The sequence below is a fragment of the Taudactylus pleione genome, unplaced genomic scaffold (genome assembly GCF_031769625.1).
Source record: "Taudactylus pleione unplaced genomic scaffold, aTauple2 ptg000021l, whole genome shotgun sequence".
Classification (NCBI taxonomy): Eukaryota; Metazoa; Chordata; class Amphibia; order Anura; family Myobatrachidae; genus Taudactylus; species Taudactylus pleione.
This window is the reverse complement of record NW_028284423.1, coordinates 2,212,437-2,233,793: the sequence shown is the minus strand read 5'-3', so window position 1 is coordinate 2,233,793 and position 21,357 is coordinate 2,212,437. Positions and strand designations below refer to the sequence as shown.

The following is a 21,357-nucleotide window of genomic DNA, read 5'->3' as shown; positions in this document are numbered from 1 at the left end:
ATAGGGAGATGGGAGGTATAGGGGGAGAATAGGGAGATGGGAGGTATAGGGGGAGAATAGGGAGTTGGGCGGTATAGGGGGAGAATAGGGAGATGAGAGGTATATTGGAAGATGGCAGGAATAGGGAGAATAGGGGGAGGAATAGTGGGAAGAATAGAGGGAGATGAGAAGTATAGGGGGAGAATAGGGAGATGGGAGGTATAGGGGGAGAATAGGGAGTTGGGAGGTATAGGGAGAGAATAGGGAGTTGGGAGGTATAGGGGGAGAATAGGGAGATGGGAGGTATAGGGGGAGAATAGGGAGATGGGAGGTATAGGGGGAGAATAGAGAGATGAGAGGTACAGGGGGAGAATAGGGAGATGAGAGGTACAGGGGGAGAATAGGGAGATGGAAGGTATAGAGGGAGATGGGAGGTATAGGAAAAGAAGAGGGAGATGGGAGGTATAGGGGGAGAATAGGGAGATGAGAAGTATAGGGGGAGAATAGGCAGATGGGAGGTATATGCGAAGAAGAGGGAGAGCCAGCAGGAATAGAGGAAATAAAAGGGGGAGATGGGAGGAACAGGGGAGAGAATAGGAGGCGATGGGAGGTATATTGGAAGATGCAGGAATAGGGAGAATAGGGGGAGGAATAGTGGGAAGAATAGAGGGAGATGAGAGGTATAGGGGGAGAATAGGGAGATGGGAGGTATAGGGGGAGAATAGGGAGATGAGAGGTACAGGGGGAGAATAGGGAGATGGGAGGTATAGGGGGAGATGGGAGGTATAGGGGAGAATAGGGAGATGGGAGGTATAGGAAAAGAATAGGGGGAGATGGCAGGAATAGGGGAAAAATTAGGGAGAGGGTTGGAATAGGGGCAAAAATAGTGGGAGACGGAATAAAGAGAAGAATAAAGGTATAAGGGAGGTATAGCGGGCATGGAGGGTATAGGGGAGAGAGATGGGAAGGTGGGTAAATAGAGTACTAGTAATATTATAATCCATAGAATAAACATAAAAACTATATTTGGTAGGGGCAAATCTAAAGAACAAAGTATCCCCCTGCTCCTGTTTTCTGAAGTACATAATGAAACCCACACTGATAACCCTTATCCTACCACATAATGTAATCCAGAGAGCTGTATCAGCGGCATCCCTTCTGCACTCCCCAGCACAAAACGATCTTCTTCCACATCCTACTATAGAGCTGCTAGATGCTGCCAGGAAGGATAGCACCCTACATGCAGCTACAGGAAGGTAATGTCACAACATGAAAGGAAGCAGCAAGGAGGATCTTCAGCCAGACAGCCAGTAATTGGTTTAGAGGACTGTCCTTCCCCTGCCACTCACCAGTCTCCTCCTCTGTACTGCCTGTGTCCCTCCCCTGCCGGGGTTAGATCCATCTAACCCACGGGTTCTCAAACTCGGTCCTCAAGACCCCAAACAGTGCATGTTTTGCAGGTCTCCTCACAAGTGAAATAATTAGATGCACCGGTGGATCTTTTAACATGTGTCAGTGAGTAACAAATACATCTGTGGACCTGCCGGGTGACCTGGAAAATGTGAGCTGTGTGGGGTCTTGAGATATGTCCTCATACACTATTGCTGCAGTCACACCAAACAACCCCCCTCGGCGTGCCATGTCCCGTGCGACTGTTTGCACATAGCGTCTTTTTTTTGCCAAAAATGCATACGATGACTAAGACGCACCAGGAGCTGCACTGATTTATTTAATATGCACCACTTGTATATCTGTGTGCGAGTGAGCCTGAATCTGCATACAAACTTCTACAATGCAGCGGCCTCAGCTTTTTTCCCACGCCAAATTCTGTTGTGCTTCATCTGCCCACTCAGTCGCACACAGATATACCAGTGTAGCGTATCAAATTAATCGGGCAGTATCTTGGCACATCTCATTGCGACTAAAATGTATTTTCGGACAAAAAGACACTGAGACCTGGCTGCTGAATGACGCCAAGCGCTTGAGGCTAGGTGTGTGAGAACACATCTGTATGTTGACCAAAATGTCATTCTTGAATATGAATTTGTAAGTCTGCTGTCAGATGTGGCCCGCGGGTGGTCAAATTGGGGGGTTGGGGACCCCCACCACCGCAGCTGTGTGGCGGTGCCGGACCCCGGAGTAGCTGAATGGATGCTGCGCGCATGCGTGCGGCATCCATTCAGTGCTGGGAGAGGGCTGGGGGAAGCCTAGCTAGTGACGGAGTGCTGGGCTTTTACCCCCAGCCTGTTGGCACATCTCCAAATATTGTCACTTAGGAGTCATGACCTATGGTAATTAGGCCACACCCCCATTTTTGGTCACGCGTGCGTCTATAGGGCCCTATTAACAGAGCCGGCACAGGGTGCTCTGACCCCTGGAGCCAGCCCTGTGTGCAATCAATTAATTAATGTAATCCAGACAGAAGAGAACTATTACCTTTCAGACCACACTCTAGTTTTGATCCTACATCAAATAACTTATCCATTAAATGCGTTACCCGTCTGATTGATGAATTGCATCAGTGAATGTGCTAAACCGGATTTACAATCATATCGCCATAATTTATCTAAATCTGAAATGACGGCCTTGAAGAATCTGTCTCAGTACAAGGACACAGTAGGTATCATTGATTTTTGTGTGGTACATCAGATGATTAAATAAGACTTGGTTTTATCGTAGAACAGGACTAGTGACTACAAAAAAAACCAGGATAAGGTGACTATCAATTATCTGTAAGTCGCTATGTTTTGTTTTACGGTTGCTAATGTGCATTCCAAAAATAAGCATAAAAGCACTGTGTAAAAGAACAAGCATTACATTAACAACTTACATATTTCTAATTAAACTCTGTTATATTTTACTTTATGCTCCATCCATTATATTGTTGTTTTTGTTTATTAATCTATAAAACAAACATACATAGTGTCATCATTATGAAGTCATCACTGGGGAATTGTACATCCCAATGTATCACAGCAGTGTGTTTTACAAGCATTTTTGACAATGAAAAGTATTTTGCTGAAACCAATGCATTAAATATACAATATGTACTTCTCTGAGGAAAAATGACTATTTTGCTAACACCTTTTCTTCCAGTATGGCCTTTACAAGAACTGGATCCGCCCGACCACTTGTAGCCTTCTGGACTAAACCAATGAGTTTGTGAATAACTTTGAGGTTTCCTTGTTGTACTGCCGCAACCTTAAAATAAAAATAAAAACAGAATCACAAAGCAATAATGCTGTAAATGAAAGTTGGGCTAAACCTGAAAGGCTAGTCTAATTTATTGTCTCTGCCTATTACTAAATCTAATAGTGATTAAAGAACATATGAACAACAAGCAGCCCCCTAGCCTTCACCTGTGGGCTCCAGCTTCTCCTTGCTATATGCGTCATTGATACTTTTACTCAGCAGAGATTCACCCACGGTCCCAGGTATTGAAAGATGGAGGATTTAGTTAAGCTTGGGTAGCTCATAAGAGAGACTAGAGTTGATGTCACATCACATAACATAGGATAGTCTAACCGTGTTGGAAGCACATCTGAGATCAGATGAGGTATAATATACAGCCTGCACCTTATGTTCTCCCTCCTTAGTCTCTCTGAAAAACAGATCTGTGATTTCTACTTAATTCATCCAAACAAGGAAAGTGAAGTCAGACCCTGTAACACACCGGTATATACAGTATATACGCACCGGTATATACAGTATAACACACCGGTATATACAGTATACAGATGTGTCCTTACACACCGTGGCTTCAGCCGCGCCAGGTCCTCTCTCTCAAAATGTGCATTTTATCTGCATAAATAAAACAACCAGGAGATACTAAATGACGTCTCTAGATTACACTGCTCAATTTGATGTGTGGCATTTGTACATCTATATGCGACTGAGGGCCTGATTCAGCAAGGAACGCAGTTTCTTATATGTACGCAATCGGTCGATTGTTTTGTCCTGCGCACGCATATGCATCGCAGTGCGCAAACTAGCAATTGTGATGGTAAGTGCGATTGCAGAGGCTACGCAGACCCAGAGCAGAGTGATTGACAGGAAGTGCCGTTTGTGGGTGGTGACGGGGGGGGGGGGACGTGGTTGGGTGAACTCAGGTGTGCCAGTGCATTTCAATGCCGTTGCAGGGGCGTGCATAAATTATCCACTGCGATACCTGACGCCTCCTGAGGCGTGCGCTTAAGTAAGCAATTCCTGGGTGAGGACTGAGCTTCTCTAACTGTCCGATGTTACCGATTGTTTCACTATGTTGATCAAGTATACGGATGTGAGTAAGGGGAAGTGGGCGTCCTTATGTCAGGCTGCATATGCAATGTGAATGCACTCATTTACATATCACCGCTGATATTAGTAACGCAGTTGCGTGCGTATAAGCAGAATAGCGTTCCGTGCTGAATCAGGCCCTGAGTCTGAATCTGTGTAATGAAGGGCTCAGATTATTATTATTATCCTTTATTTATATGGCGCCACAAGTGCTCCTCAGCGCCTTACAAAGTACATAAACAAATAATTTGACAACTGACTTACAGTACAAATTAGGACAAGGACATGGATAATATACATTGATACATAAGTGACCATAACACCTAGATATGCAACAGAGCGTAAGCAACCAGGTGTTAGGTGCCCTGGTGGGGGGTATGAAGTAGGTGAAAGTAAAGTAAGGAGAAGCACACGAGGGTAGGGGGCCCTGCTCGTAAAAGCTTACATTCTAAAGGGGAGGGGCAGACAAACAGGTATGACACAGATGGGGTAAACGGAGGAAGGAGCATGTTGCAGCAAGTTAGGATGAGAGCTGGAAGGCTTTGATGAAGTAGTGGGTCTTGGGAGTCCGTTTGAAGGATTGTAAAGAGGAGGAGAGTCTGATAGGGAGAGGGAGAGAGTTCCAAAGGTCGGGTGCAGCACAGGCAAAATCTTGGAAGCGGGAGGAAGTAATCAGTTGGCTTGAGAGGCGGTGTGCATTGGTTGAGCGAAGGGGGCAGCCAGGAGAGTGGAGGGAGATGAGGTCAGAGATGTAAATGGGAGAGGAATGGGTGAGGACTTTGTAAGCAAGTGTGAGAACCTTGAATTTGGTTCTAAAAGAGAAGGGGAGCCAGTGGAGGGCTTGTAGGAGAGGGGAGGCAGATGTAGAGCGTTTGGAGAGGAAGATGAGTCGAGCAGCAGCATTGAGGACAGACTGGAGAGGAGAGAGATGGGAGTTGGGGAGGCCAGATAGGAGAAGGTTACAGTAGTCCAATCTGGATATGACCAGTGAGTGTATGAGGGTTTTGGTGGCATCCTGGGTGAGAAAGGGTCTAATCTTGGAAATATTTTTGAGATGGAAACGACAGGACTGTGAGAGGCTCTGGATATGTAGTTTGTAGGAGAGGGAGGAGTCCAGGATAACTCCAAGACAGAGCACTTTGGGGCTAGAAGAGTGCCATCAATTGTTAAAGAAATAGTGGGAAGTGAAGTTATGTTGGAGGGTGGAAAAATGATCAGCTCAGTCTTAGACATATTAAGTTTAAGAAATTGCTGGGACATCCAGGAAGAAATAGCAGAGAGACAGTTGAAGATACAAGTGATTAGAGAGGGGGAGAGGTCAGGGGAGAAAAGGTAGATCTGAGTATCATCAGCATAGAGATGATAATGGAGGTCAAAAGAGCTGATGAGTTCACCTAGAGAGGATGTATAGAGGGAGAATTGTAAAGGTCCAAGGACGGAACCTTGGGGAACACCTACTGTAAGAGGCTGTGGTGGGGAAGAGGAGTCAAGAGAAGAGACAGAGAAGGACCGGTCTGAGAGGTAGGACGACAGCCAGGAGAGAGCAGTGTCACGTAAACCAAGGGAGTGAAGGATTTGCAGCAGGAGAGGGTGGTCAACAGTGTCGAAGGCAGCAGAGGGGTTAAGGAGAATAAGCAGAGAGTAGTGGCCCTTGGATTTGGCAGCAAGGAGGTAATTGCTGACTTTTGTGAGGGCAGTTTCAGTGGAGTGGAGAGAACGGAAGCCAGACTGAAGATGCAAGTGGCTGTGACTTTCTCTCATGCCAGGCTCCGTTGTGCTTAATCTGCAACTTTTGTATGTGTATAAAACCAATTCCTATGTTAATGTCGCAGCCCAGTGTCTCTAGTATATTGTAAGTGGCTTTTCGCTTCCGATGTGATGGCACTAAGACACCACATATAGAGAAAAATACAGTACACTACTCCTCTCTTAGGGGTAAATTTACTAAAGTAAGAGTTTGTAGAATGTTGCCCATAGCAACCAATCAGATTAGCTATTATTTTCTAGAAGGTGCTAGTTAAATGTTAAGTAGAATCTGATTGGTTGCTATGGGCAACATCACTTTTAAAACGCTCTTCTAAAAACTCTCACTTTAGTAAATTCACCCCTTAGCGTCTTGCACCATATGGCGTATAGACACTAGGGGGCATATGCGATTCCAGGCTAAAAGTCCCGTGCTATTCGCATGCCGGACTTTTCGCCTACATCGCTGGTTTTCAATGCGAAAAAGTATCGCGGGTGTGTCCACCTTTCCCTGTATTCAATTACAAATTGGCGAAAACGGGACCCGGCAAAACTCTAACATGCGAAAAGTACAGTCAGATTTGGGGAAATCAGCCGGACACCCACCAAAAGATGCACTGACATTGAGGATCACTCTAGATACCCCCAAATAGCCCTGCTGAATGTATTTTGGGGTACTTAAATGCTCTCAATAGCGGCTATTTAGCGTCTTTGCATAAATGGTGAAGAACAGCATTTAGCAGGTTTTTTTTTAGCTCAAAATAAGTAGTCCCAGCAAATTTGGGGTAACTGAAAATGGGTGCTAGCTTATTTTTTAGTAGCTAAAGTGTAGTTTTAAAAATCGTAAAAATTCCACTTGCCGCAACTACCTGCAAACTTCAAAACACCTGGGGCATACTTGGGGGGCCCCATGGAGTTTATTTAGCTAGTTTTTAAGTTAGTCCCCCAACTTTGGACTTTTTCGCCCCCAAAATGAAAGTAGTTTTTAGAAGTGTGTTTTAGAAGAGATGTTGCCCATAGCAACCAATCAGATTCTAGCTAGTATCTTCTAGAAGGTGCTAGTTAAGTGTTAAGTAGAATCTGATTGATCCAGGGGGGCCCCGCACCGCACACACTGCACCTATATTTTTTTTTAAACTTACCTGTCCGAGGTCCCACGTCGGGTGTCACTGCTGCTCAGAACACTGGAAAAATGGCCGCCGCTGCCATTTTCCGGCGTTCTGTGCATGCGCAGTAAACTGCAGGCACACTCTAGTGCCTGGAGCCTACTAATGCTCCGGTGGCTGGCCAGCCGCGTCAGTCGGCTGCTAGTCACCAGCGAGAGAGGAGGGGGACCCGCAGGAGGAGTGCACACGGGCCCCCTTCTCTCTTAAAATGCCCCTGGGGCACATATACTGTAACAATAACAAATACAAAAAACAGACGGATGACTATGCCTCTGCAGCCTTTCACTTACTATAGCAATCTAAAGCTGGCGGAATATATGGTCACCTAGAAGTCACATTGAAGGGTCAGTTGTGTAAGTCCCTATAGCACAGGTAAAGGAAATGAGAAATACTGTATGCTGCAAAAATATGTGGGTCTATTCCAATTATATATTACTCACCTTTAGGTGAGAATTTAATTGCAGGTTTCTGCTTTTCTTTTCTAATTGGAAATCCTGAGTTTCACAAGAGCATGATATATATGAGATCCTCCAAATTTCATACTTTTATGTTTTTTTTTTCTGAATCAAACATCATCAAATACCGAGTATTTACTCCTATAGGGGCTATAAACATCATTTTTGTCTGCATTTTTCCACTCAGCTGCTAATGGAGATGGGGCTGGGATGTGTACATATACATATCATTTGTAGTTGCTCCAGGTTGTATATGCTCAACCACACAACATGTGTATGTGGTTCCTGAAGTATGTATAGAAGTAAGAATATTTATCTTTATAGAGCACACTTTTTTCTATTAGGGTTTATTGTAGTTTGTGTGATATGTGATAAGTGTGGTGTATCCCATGAGATACCCGCGTCCGGGATCCTGGCGGTCAGAATCTAGACACCGGCATCCCTACATGGTTAGGATACCGACACCTGACAGTCTGAGTCCTAACCCTCCCTCCCTGATGCCTGAACCTAACCTACCCCTCCTCGCACCCTAAACCTAACCCTCCCCCTAAGCCTGCTACTTACCTTCGGGATTCCGGTGGTTGGAATGCCAGCACCAGGATTCTGACAGGTGCCGGGATCCCGGCGCCGGCATTCTGACCGGCAGAATCCCAGCGGTCAGGCTATTGACCGCATCCCTATCCTACCATACGACCAGCATACCCTTGTATGATAGTGCTGGTTGTTAAACAGTGTGGGCTCACGTGCAACAACTATTTTCTAGATGTTCATGTTACACTGTGATACTGGGCATATATTTGGAGCATATATGTGTAAAGGCCACCATACACTGCACGATATAGGTGCTATATCGTGCCGTGTATGGGCATGATATCGTACCTGATATCGTGCTGCGCGCTCCCGCGGGGTCGTAAATCACATCCCCAGATCTTCCTGCAGAACCATCTGATCTGGGATGCGATGTACGATCCCATTCAAATGGAGGGAGGGGGAGCCGGCATATCGTGCGCTCTGCGGGGACCGCATGATCCATCTCCCGACGGATCGGCAGTCGCCCTACACGGTGCATCGCACTGTGTATGGGCACCTTAAGGAAGGACTGAAAGAGAAAAGAGCAGAGCAAGTAACATATCACTGGCTATAGACACATAATATCAACAGCTGAAGCAAAAGTTCCACCTATTATATTACAGTGTATATACTGAACACAGTATACAAGTAATGGTTATACAAGTGCTGCAGTCACAGTGTAAGTACTCCATGTTGTCACTTCTGTGCACGTGTGATTGAGGGAACAGGTACCAGCATGGTTTAACACACCAAGACAGCTCCTATTGTGAGGATGGGGGAACTGGCTGTATGGGTATAATGGGGCTTTCTACACCAAATGTAGCTAGTTGCAGTAAAGTTAATCATTTCACAGGCAAAAAGTAAATTGTTTAGGGGGAGGAAATATTATAATGTATGTCAGTGGGTAGAGATTTATGGAGGCATCGATGGTTTAACTTGCACAAACTACTGGATTTTTGACCGACCTCAGGAGCTGGTGGTAATCCAGTGTCAGCAATACTTTCAAATACATTTGGGAAACTGGGTTTATATGGACACATAACATAACTATGATTACTCTGTGTTTATAAAGTGGCATCATATTATGCAGCACTTCTGCAGAGTAGATGATACAGTGTTTGAAGATGGCTTAAGCTGGGTACACACTATACGACACACTATACACTGTGTGTCACCCAGTTACGGTGTGATGTAACGATACATGGCACGCTGTATACACTGCATGATCCGGTGTACAATGGCGCAATGTGTCATTATATGCTGCATGTAACCGCACGACGTCGGCCACTGCATCATCCCATCTGCTGTGCAGAACAGCCGGTAGGACGATGCGATGAATGACCATCGTTAGCGACGGATCAGGTGTACACACTATACTATGTGCACGATATATTGTTCCAGCCCACGTTGGAACAATATATCGTCTGGTGGGTACCCATCTTTAATGGGGGTTGGCGAGGTTAGAGATTATTGGAGGGCGGGTAACGAGAGAGGAGAGATCAAGATTTAATCTATGGAACCTGTACATATAGGCAGATTTAAGAGGAGATAGGATACATCAGAGATATTGAAGGTAAGTATGTTAGATGAGATGAAAACTAGAAAACTACAGTGCACAAATGTGACATAATATACATATTGGCCGGGTTTTCTCCAATTCTCACTATTTATTGTACACAGAAATGGGGTTCTGCTAAGTAGCATCTTAAAAAGTGATGGGGAAACAGTAGTGGTTTCAAAAGTGTTTTAACTTTAAATTTTTTTTTATTTATAACAGGTAAGACCAAAGAAAAATTATAGAAATGTTACAAAATGCATTTGCAAAGCATCACTTCTAAAAGTGGAATAGCATGCACACCTGTGTATGTGCAGGGCAGGCAAACCGGTGCACAGTACACCTCCGCACTGCTCCTGCTTTGTAAATGAACCACATTAAATAGAAGTATAATAATTAAATATGCATAGGAATTATGCGGTAACTGTACTAGTCAGGAGATAACAATACAGATGCGCCAAGTTAAATTTTGGCTGATCACACCACAAACATGCGCACGCATCGTGCCATGCGATTCCAAGTGCCTGCATGCGCTACAGTACGCTATGGTGTGCACTGCAATCGCACCATGCATTCCTATGGAGGCGCGGTTGCGTACACAGTGTGCGTATTCGCTCGCGGGCGGCGCGTCTTATGCTATGCGTGGCGCGAATTGCTGTGCCAGCAGCAAGGTTATAGCTGGGTATAACTGTAGCTAGACAGGTATATAGAAAGTACAATACCTCTTCTTTGTGCCCATCAATAATTCTCTGGCAGATGTCTTCTAGTTGTCCCCGATCAATGAGTTGTCCTAGATTCTTCTCCTTTACAATCTGGGCCGGGGTCTTTTTTCCCCCCTTGCAGAGCTCCTGGAACACCTACAGCACAAAATATCCTGTAATTCTCTCTTGGGCTTTCTATGATTGATGCTTATTTAATTAAAGTGAGATCACAGATTTTTCACTTTGCAGTAATTCTAATTTGTGATCTAACAATTGCCCTTATACTAATGAGACTACTGAAGTGGTTTGATAACATAATTAAGTTTCAGATTGAATGAAAAAAAATCTTAATTGCTTTTTAGCAATAAGATAATCAACATGAATTAGAATAAATCGTAGTAAAAGATATCTCTTCCATCCAGTGGGACAAGGACCCAGAATGTGATTTTACAGTTGTTCTATGACGTCCATACTTCCCAAAACTTAAGAGAAATTTAGGGCAATTCTGTAACGCTGAGTACAAAGACTAGAGTGGGGTATTCCTGGGCGCTGAGAACCCTCACCTCAGGACCAACAATAATACATATAAAATATAAAATGTGAGGAAGATAGCACTTAGCCCTAGGATAACATTCTGAACATTGTCCCCTATGCGGTTTTCTGTATTTTTAGTGCGATATGATTATCCAGTTTGTATGGATGTTTTCTTTATATATATCATCTCTGTTTTATATCTATATTTATATATTATGAACATTAATACACCATTTTTTTCAAATTTTTTCCTATTATTATACAATGGAGAATCTCTACCCCCCACCCTTCCCAAAGATTGATACCCAATAACATTGTTCACTATTTGGAGATATGGGGAATGTTTTCCAACATCCAAGATGGCCATAAAACAACTTCCGGGACATTTAGAAGAATAGGGGAAACTTTATGAAGCCTATAACAACTTCCGGTCGCGGCAAGGGAAAAAGAAAATGGAATTAGCTCCACTTCCCTAACGGCCAGCGAACTTCAATCCCCCTACTCAATCTAAGCATATTAGAAATCAATTTTAGTGTTAGTGTTTGCCTTCACTAGTGGAATATGCCAATACCAAAAATGGCCGCTACACAACTTCCGGGACTTTAAACTATAACGGGGGAAACTATTGACTGTAACACAGCGTTTAACCAGAAGTGAAGTCCGCGACCACTTTCGGTTGCTGCAAAATCTTCAAAATTGCCGTTTTTATAAGATATGTGCAATGGTAGGACCAGTCTGCTCCATGATAGCCCGACCTACTGGATTTGGCACTTAAAGCGGTTTGTATCCAGCAGACTTGCATTTAGAGGTATTTCTATATTAGTGGTTAACTTGCCCCAGTTCCGGAATTACACAGGAAGTATTTGCCACTTCCCTTATTTAAGGCCACACATCCCACACACCAGCCATGCCTTGATAAAGACCGGTGGGTCAAAACACGTCGGCGGCAGGTGTGTGGACCACTAAGGAAACTCCCCGGGACGTTTGTAAGCTTTGGGACCCTTTGTGTATAACCCCCTAGAAATATCCAGAATTTTAAGGGAACTGGTGACCTAGGGGTCCCATTGCACCCTACTTGGGTACGTTTCATCATTTCACTATAGATGTTCCCTTCCCTTTGAAGAAGGGTATTTTTATGCTTTTATTGGGTCTGCACAGATCTTATTTGGATTTTAATCTTTTTGGAGTACCCCATTCTGCACATTGTGGATTGATATGTTTTATATGTTGTTTTAATTACGTATGTGATCATTAAATTACCATTGTCATTTGAATAGAAATAATTTTTTTATTTATCCTAGCGCTAAGAGCTATCTGCCTCACATTTTCTAGTTTATAATTCTCTAACGCTGTAATTTCTATAAGTGTTACAAGGAAATTGGACCTACAGAGTTGTACATTTATATGCACAGAAATCAGACATATACAATAGATGGATTACGCCTTTTGCAAAGCAGACCCCCAGGAAATAATGCTTGAACCTATATCTAAATTCATGACCTCTAGTTTGAAAATGAATCAATAACACTAACTATCTGTGCATATACATACAGTTAGGAATGACAGGATCAGAAAGGATGACATGCCTGTGATTTTACATGGGCACTCCCGACAAAGCCACAGAGACGAAACGCTTTTCCTGTCATCCCATGTTCCTTTTTGTGTGTCTTGGACATTATGGGCCTGACTCTGAGGGGTTTATGTATCAAGCAGGAAAAGTGTGGAGTTGTTACCCATAGCAATCAATCGGCTTGGAAGCAGCATTTATCAAGTACAGTCTATAAAATAGGAGCTGATTGGTTGCTGCTTGATACATAAACCTCTGAGTCACATACACCTGCAGCTGCTTTTCTGTACGGCCGTGGCAGCCTATTTATGCGAATGCGATAATCTGTCTCTGTATACTAAAAATCCATGTGACTGCATGTGGAAGCCTATCCCGCCCACTGTTCCTAAGTCTGCGGCTGCAGCTGTCATCTTTAGTATCGGGCTTACACCTGCCCCATGCTGGGTGCAAGAGAAGTCCCATCTCTGCGAGCACGCTACGATCGAGCAAACAAGTTGGCTTACACGCCCACAACTCTCCGAGACAGAAGACTTCCTTGCTATCACATGATCACCACCCAATTACCGCTCATCTTACAGATAGAGTGGTTCGTCAACAGATGGATGAATTGTATGCATTAGCGATCTTCTTTTCTGGATAGCAGACCTGGTGCATGCACAGATGCCGACAATAACCTGTTAGAATTGCAAAATATAGGAGTATTCCTCAGAGCTCAGAGAAATAGACAACAGATTGGCCATTATAATCTAAGAATCAGTGGCTGTCCTGAAGACATTACTCCAGGCATTGTGCACACCTCAAATGAAGCTCTAGGAACTAATACAATGATAGATGACGGGAAACACGGGAATGAGACTGCATATTGGACCCCACACTTTACAGCTGAAATATTGGGATACTTCATAAACAAGAACCAAGGAGACCACTCTCAGTGCAAGGACCTCTTTACTTATGGGATACCACCATTTTTCAGGATACCGGTAATACCCTTCTACTTTTATTCGCTGGAGAATCACTATAATAAATTAGGGTGAAATACATTTTCCTACTTAAATGTTTGAGGTGGAAGGTGTGGCCAAGCCACAATTGAGAATCAGCTTTATTAGAATTGGTTTCTTCCCACACAGGCACAGTTCCCTGCAACATATTTACCAATGTAACTATATGATACTTTAATTATTATTACCAGTTATTTATATAGCGCACACATATTCCACAGCGCTTTACAGAGAATATCTTACCATTCACATCTGTCCCTGCCCCAGTGGAGCTTACAATCTATATTCCCTATTACATGCTCACAAACATACACACTAGGGTTAATTTTTTTTGTTGGAAGCCAATTAACCTACCAGTATATTTTTGGAGTGTGGGAGGAAACCAGAGTACCCGAAGGAAACCCACGCAAGCACAGGGAGAATAAACAAACTCCACACAGTTAGGGCCGTAGTGAGAATGGAACCCATGACCTCAGTGCTGTCAGGCAGTAACACTAATCATTACACCATACTTGTGTATTATCTGTATATCTACCTAAATACCGGTACTTATAAAATCATTTGTTTGTATGTATGTACTGTATGTTCCCGATAAACTCAAGAACTACTGAACCCATTTTGGTCAGGTTTTTTACTGAAATGTTCCTTGAGATCCCCGAGTACACATGGGCTTCTTCCAGCAGCAGCACCTCGTACAATCTGTGGGGGCAGAGCCTCTTGGCCCCATGTTACTTTAAGTGACAGCAGCCAGGCAATTATTGCTCTGTCTACCTCCCTCCCCTCTCTGCTGTCAGATGGCCCCTCCCATCCCGCTTCATTGGCTGACTGTAGTGTCGAGCAGCCCGGGTGGAATGCTTCCCCGAGAGTGACAAGTGGAGAGTGACGATTGGCTCCTGCGTCTAGCAACTTCATGACACCACGTTGGGACAGCGTTGCGGCAATTGGCTGTAACGTGTCTTGCCTAGCATGGCCGAGACAGGGCTCAGGTTAGCTGGAGGACTGTGAAACCGCATGTTAATGTAACCAGTTGTGGAGAGACTAGGGCGGCCCGAGAGACATTTGTGTCCCGCGAGCGGAGTATCCCGCAAAGCCGCTTTAAGCTTACAGTCTCCGCTACGGCCCGGAGCTAGCGCCCCGTCACTCTGAGCTCCCTGTACGGTGACAGCTGCGTGGTGTGCTGGGAAAAGTTTGCGTAGTGGGTCTGCGCTGCCTGGCTCATGTGCTGTGTGCCCGGAGATAAGGGGCACCTGGAGCTCAGCGCTGTTATTGTGTCTCTTCTGCCTGTATGTTTCCCTGCACCGGCTGTGCAAAATGTGTGCCCACTATCAGCCTCTTCCATGTGGATATTTATAGACCACCCGGCCCCCACCATGTGCACCGTCCATACCTCCCACCGAACAGGAGTCCCCAGGGGCCACCGTCGCTGATTCCCCATCTGCTGGTTGGGAGTGAACCGCTCTGAGCACCACCGCCTCTGGGATCTACCTGCCCATTTCCAGGGCGACTTCTGCATCCAAAACGACACAACACCATTTTGTCAAATGCACCCCTTCGCTTCCTCCACCTGCAAATGGCAGCAGCCTTTGAATCAGGCTGCGGTGTTGAGGGCACTACGAATAATGTTGCAGAATGAGATCTGTGCACATGCGCAGTGCGGCATCAGTGCATGAGCAGATCTCATCCCATCCGAGATGTGAGGAATGTTCATCTCTGAATCAGGCCCAATGTGAGGTTCTGGCTACTGTTTTAGAAGATGTTAATAAGTCCAGGGATGGAAGTACTAATGCCCATATCTCACCCATCCTGGCATCAATGAACACAGGGGTTTGATGAGATAGTTTGTCTACTTTTTAAAATGTATACGTTGTTGGACTGCCATATTATTTCTACACATTTAATTCAACCATGCAAATAAACCCAGTATGCATCATTTTCAAGTTCAGATTTTATAATGAAAACCTATTTGTACAAACCAGCTTTTAGCTAATGCCGAAGCAAGAACCTTACCGCACAGTAATTCTTGGTGGTGGTTAGAAAAACAATGAAATAAATACACATTTGCTTTTAGTTCACCCTCTTGCAGTGACAAAAGCTCATGCACATAGGGGTTATCATCAACTTTACAAAAAAAACCCCAACAACTTTAACTATTTAACTGGCTAATATGTTTTCCAAAAATGTCCCCAAAATTGTGGATTTGTTTTATTACCACATTATGTACATAGCAACTATTTAAACCTGATTTAGTACATCACCTTTCACCCCGCAAAAAATAAATAAATCTATGCACTAATAGCAAGAAGCGACAATTACAGGGGAATTAAAAAAAAAAAACTGAGCAACCATGCTGTCCACGGTAAATATACAGTGGATGAAGAATTGTGAAAGGCAAATTTAAATGAAGAAAAAAAAAAAAAAAAAAAAAAAAGGAGTACAGTATATTTACAATGGGGGAGAGGTGCAGCATTCAGCATATGATGGGTATAACGGACATTGGGAACACAGATACCAGTGGCAACAGAAATAGACTGCACAATCTTACAGCTTAGTGAATCTACTATATTGAGTGCAGTTCCTCTTTCTTGTCTGGAGTGTCACTCTCTGCTCTGGTGCTTCTAGCACACAAACAGCTTCATCTCAGCAACTTGTTGAATCAGAGGAATTGCTAGAATGAAGACTGTGGGGTCTATTTACTAAGCAGTGTTAGGAGACAGAGTGAAAAGTGATAAGAAAGTGATAAGGTGCCAGCCAATCGGCTCCCAACTGTCATTTTTCAAACACAGCCTGTGAGATGGCAGTTAGGAGCTGATTGGCTGGCACCTTATCACTTTTCACTCTGTCTCCTAACTGCTTAGTAAATGGACCCCTGTATTTTAATAACATTGCTTTATAAAGCCCAGATGGAATTCCTGTTTATGACATTAATCATTTGTTATGACCATGGTATATTTAATGCTACTACTGGTTGAGGTTACGGTGGTTACGGTTATTAATTGTTATGAGGTACACAGACAAACAATGAGACGTTTCATCCATTTACTAGTGACTAGTGAGCAAAGTGTGGCTATGGAGTACAATGTCATTGATTTTCTTTCCTCCAGCACTTTGAAGGTTAGTATTAATAGACATGATTATATTCTGTACATCATAATTCCATGTTATCATCCTGGCTTCAAGCTGCTCATATAATTTAATGCACTCTGAAATAAGAATAGATGTGTTACTACTAAACATTAACTGACAAATGCTTCTTCGATTCACTTAAGTACACGGTCAGATTTTTTCTCCTGCCAAAGAAATGTTTTTGTTTTTTTGTTTTTCAAGAGCAATTCTGAAACCTTCTATAATCACCAGTTCTAAACTTCTATTTTCACATAAATGGAAAAAGGAAGCGTGGGTTATACTTATGCAAGAGACGGGTGTCTAGTTTACTGATGGTTAATCTGTATCTATTGGAAAGGAAACAACAAATAAAATGAGTCCTTCTGGCATGTAATATAATAAACCATAAAGCTACAGAAAGCAGCTACTTATGTAGGGCTGCTAGGAACCTTTATATATATATATAAAAAAAAAAGGAATAGATGTAGATTTTATTCTTAAATCAATAATAATATACAGAAGTCTTATGTAACTTTATGAAATATGAAACTGTCTTATAAAATAATTTACATTTATTCTAAAACATACACATAATAAGAACACATCAGCTCAATCTCTACAGGACAGAGGAAATCTATGACCACTGCAAATATAAAATTATACATTTGTCATGCATATAAGTGCGGTATACACATTATTTTAAGCAATTTACTTACCAAAATAAAAACAGTTTTGTGGGAAAACCAATGCCTGATACCCATCCCAATGTCACACTGTAGGAATAATTATTCCCTGGACTAACAGTATTCCTAAAAAGGCCACATACACACTGATATTCATTTGATGCATTCAAAAATACACTTGATATATATGTGGGGAATGGGTATGTAATGCCAGCTGTCGGGATGCCTCCTTTCAATATACCAACAGCGGCATTCCGATGGTTGGTATAACAGCATGGGTCGGGTATCTATACTTACCCTCCCCCTTCTCCCCCTAACCCTCCCTTCTTGTAGCCTAACCCTCCCCACCTCACACCCTAACCCTCCCCATTAGTGCCTAAACCTAAGTCTCCCCCCTTCATGCCTAAAACTAAACCCCCCCCCCAGTGGTGCCCCACCTCCCCCCTACAAGTGCCTAAACCTAACCTCCCCCGCAAAAAAACCTAGCCCTAACTCCGCTACGCTGCCTAAACCTTACCCCCCCACGGCTAACAGCTGTCGGTGCCTTCCGACTTAGCTTCATTCGGGCTGGCATCCTTCTGGATTTCGCCATTGGGATTGGATTTCGCCATTGGGATTAAGATAGGCGTCGGTATTCTTAAATCCCGCGTTGGGCTTCCCCCATCGGGATTCAGACTAGCGGCATGCCGTCCGCCAGTCAGACAGTACAATAGTAATGAAGAGCCCTAACGCTGTCAGATATATTGGGAAATCAATTGATCGGCCAATATATCGTTTGCCCGTTGGCCAGTGTGTACCAGTGATATGTCTGTGAATGACGCCGTTCATAGACATATCTCATCGGCTGCACATGGTGCTGTATGTATGTATGGGCTCTGTGGCCTTGGAGGAGTGGGGAAGGGATACTGTGAGGTGTCTCAGGTATATTAGTCATAAGCTACATTTCATAAATAAGCCCCATTTAATTTAGAAGATCATTCATGGAAGGAGGGGACTGAAATTTCCATGCTACAGCAAGGAGGCAAGCAGCAGCACTCTTTACCTGGCAGATGTTTATTGACATGACTGAGAGTAACTGGGAGACAAAGTGGTAATAACAAATAAATTAAATTAAATAGAATAGTGTAGCCTGTCAGAGAAACTATAAGAGCATGCACCTCAGAACAGAGTCTCTAAAGCTGGGCATCCACTATACAATTTTCTGGCAGATATCTGTCCAATCTGGCTGGTTGGAATGAAAACCTGGTAATGTATGGGAGCAAATGACAGTCAATCATATGGTTTTAAACACTGAAAAAGGGACAAAAAAAATTGTTCAAATTGGTTAAATTTGTGTGTTTTAACCAATTTGTCTGAACAACCATTTCTGGCTATTTTCCAGTGTTTGTGAGCAAATGGACAACTGTCATTTGCTCCCATACATTACCTGGTTTTCATTCTAACCAGCAAGATTGGACATATATCTGAAAATTGCATAGTGGATGCCCAGTTTAAGACCGGGAGTCCTACCAAATATGGAGGAAGCTTACTGTAATCTGACAATTTGTCCAGTATACAGAAGAGGAGTGATACAAATTGCGTAGTTTATATGGAACCAGACAACAGCAAAAATTAAGTTATGGTAGACATACCTTTGTTAGCTCTTTTCTTCGAAGTCCATAGGATCCACAAGGATACCATGGGGTGTGTGGTTGCAGTGATCCGGGCACCAAACAGTTAAGCTTTAGCTCCGAGGATGCCCCAGTCCACCTCCACATATACCCCGACCCCAGCCACAGGGAGACAGTTTTGTAAACAGGCCCAAGGCAGGAGTAGGGACAGTTTTGTAAACAGGCCCAAGGCAGGAGTAGGAAAGAAGAGAAGGAAGAACATTACTCTTAAGAAACACTCTCCCAGAAGATGAAGGAATCAGTGATCAAGAGAGAAAAAAATACCCAATGAGGCCAGGTGCGTCAGGGCGGGCACCTTGTGGATCCTATGGACTTCGAAGAAAAAAAAGTTAACAAAAGTAAGAAAAAGAAAGCCATACAACACAAAAAGAAAATCTAATTTCCTCAAGGAATTTGTACAATCCACGTAGATCCGAAGATCATGAACCACATCCAAGAAAGCCTCACCTGCAAAAAGATCCGAGGAACTGGAAGGCCAGAACCACAATCTCTTCATTCAAATGGAACCGGGATACCACTTTAGTGAGGTACCAAGCCTGATCAAAAATGGGGAGCGTCAGGAGAGTGCTGCCAAATCATATACCCTGCGGGCAGAGGAGACAGCGAGGAGAAAGGGCGTCTTCGCTGTCAGCCACTTGAGATCTACAGAGTCCAGAGGTTCAAATGGAGGAGCCTGTAGAGCCCTGAGAACCAAGGACAAATCCCACGGAGCTACCGGAGGTACAAAAGGAGGCTGATGATGGAGAACACCCTGAAAGAATGTTCTAACATCAGGCAGGGGAGCAATCCTTCACTGGAACCAGATTGACAGAGCAGAAACCTGAACTCTAAGGGAGGCCAGGTGGAGACCAAGGTCTAACCCAGCCTGGAGAAAGGCAAGCACCTGGGAGACCCTAAAAACTGTAGGGTCATAGCCTTTGGGGGAACACCATTGAAAGTAAGAGTGTCAAACTCTGTAATGCGGGCTGAGGAAGGCTTACGCGCCCTGAGCATCGTCTGGACCACAGAGTGAGAGAAACCCTTGACTCTTAAGAGGGAAGACTCAAGAGCCACGTTGACAGACAGATGATGTAGGTCCGGGCGCAGGCAAGGACCCTGTGCTAGTAGATCCTGCCATAGAGGAAGTGGAAAAGGAGTGTCTATGGAGAGACTCCATAGATCGGTGAACCAATGTCGCCTGGGCCAGGCCGGGGCTATTCGTATCACCATGCCGCTTCTTGCTTGAACTTTTGAAGCACCCTTGGGAGGAGGAAGATTGGAGGAAAGAGGTATGGGAGATTGAAGTCCCACCTCACTGCCAGAGCATCCACGAAGGTGGCTGAGGGGTCTCTGGTCCTGGACCCGTACCTGGGGACCTTGTGGTTTTGACGTGAGGCTATGAGGTCTACCTCTGGCAGGTCCCATTTGATCACCAGGAGTTGAAAGACATCTGGGTGGAGAGCCCACTCTCCGGCTTGTATGTCCTGACGGCTTAGGAAGTCCACTTACCATTTGAGGGCTCCTGGAATGAACACTGCCGAAATTGCTGGGAGATGATCTTCGGCCCAGACCAGAATGTTTGCCACTTCCCGCATGGCTGCCCGGCTTTGCGTGCCTCCCTGATGGTTGAGGTAGGCTACCGCAGTCGCATTGTCGGACTGGATCTGGACCGGCCTGCCCCGGAGGAGATGCTGCGCCTGAGTGAATGCTCTGTACACTGCTCAAATCTCCAGAATGTTTATGGGCAGGCAACTTTCCTGAGTTGTCCACTGTCCCTGAAAGTTACGATGACCGATTACCGGGCCCCATCCATGAAGGCTGGTATCTGTCGTGAGAGGTTCCCAAATTGGAATCCAGAAGTAGCGACCCTTGTCCAGATGGGACATCTGTAGCCACGACGTCCCATCGTCGTAGGAGGCTGCTTTATGAATAATGGGAGATGTATGCCAGTTGTTCCCTGGTAACGTTTGATGGCCGGCTCTCTTCCAGTGCCCCTGCCCATCCTTCGATAGCCTTAGCCACCCAGGCACAGCCATACCCGACCTATTTATAGCACCAGAAAGCGAGTAGACTAACTTGAGACAAGTTTCTAGCTTTCTATCCGTGGCATCTTTAAGGGAGGATGTAGACGGTAAAGGCAGCATAGAGCTTCTGACTAAGCGTTCCACATGCAAATCCACAGTGCCTGAAGCCATAAGTAAAGCTGGAGGTGTAGTGGAAGTGATGTGGTGGATCAGGGCGACCACCTCCTGGTATTGTCATGGACCGAGCAGCCAGAGATGAAGTCAATCTGATCCAGGTGAATCAGCTGCTGTAGCCAGGTATTAGGTTTGTTGACAAAGCTTGGCAGGAGAGAGGTGGGGCTGTGAGATCGGCCTAT

At 44.4% G+C, this 21,357-nt stretch overlaps 1 protein-coding gene across 1 annotated transcript in view; it reads right to left on the bottom strand.

The window, feature by feature from the left end:
• Positions 1-2,140: 2,140 nt before the first annotated feature.
• The window catches only part of GATB (glutamyl-tRNA amidotransferase subunit B), a 167,522-nt gene continuing 148,305 nt past the window's right edge, over positions 2,141-21,357 (bottom strand). The window contains exons 12-13 of the mRNA XM_088448261.1: positions 10,466-10,600; positions 2,141-3,180 (exon numbers count right to left, since the gene is read on the bottom strand). Coding sequence (XP_088304387.1) covers positions 3,049-3,180; positions 10,466-10,600 — 267 coding nt within the window. The 3' untranslated portion in view covers positions 2,141-3,048. The remainder of the gene's footprint in view (positions 3,181-10,465; positions 10,601-21,357) is intronic.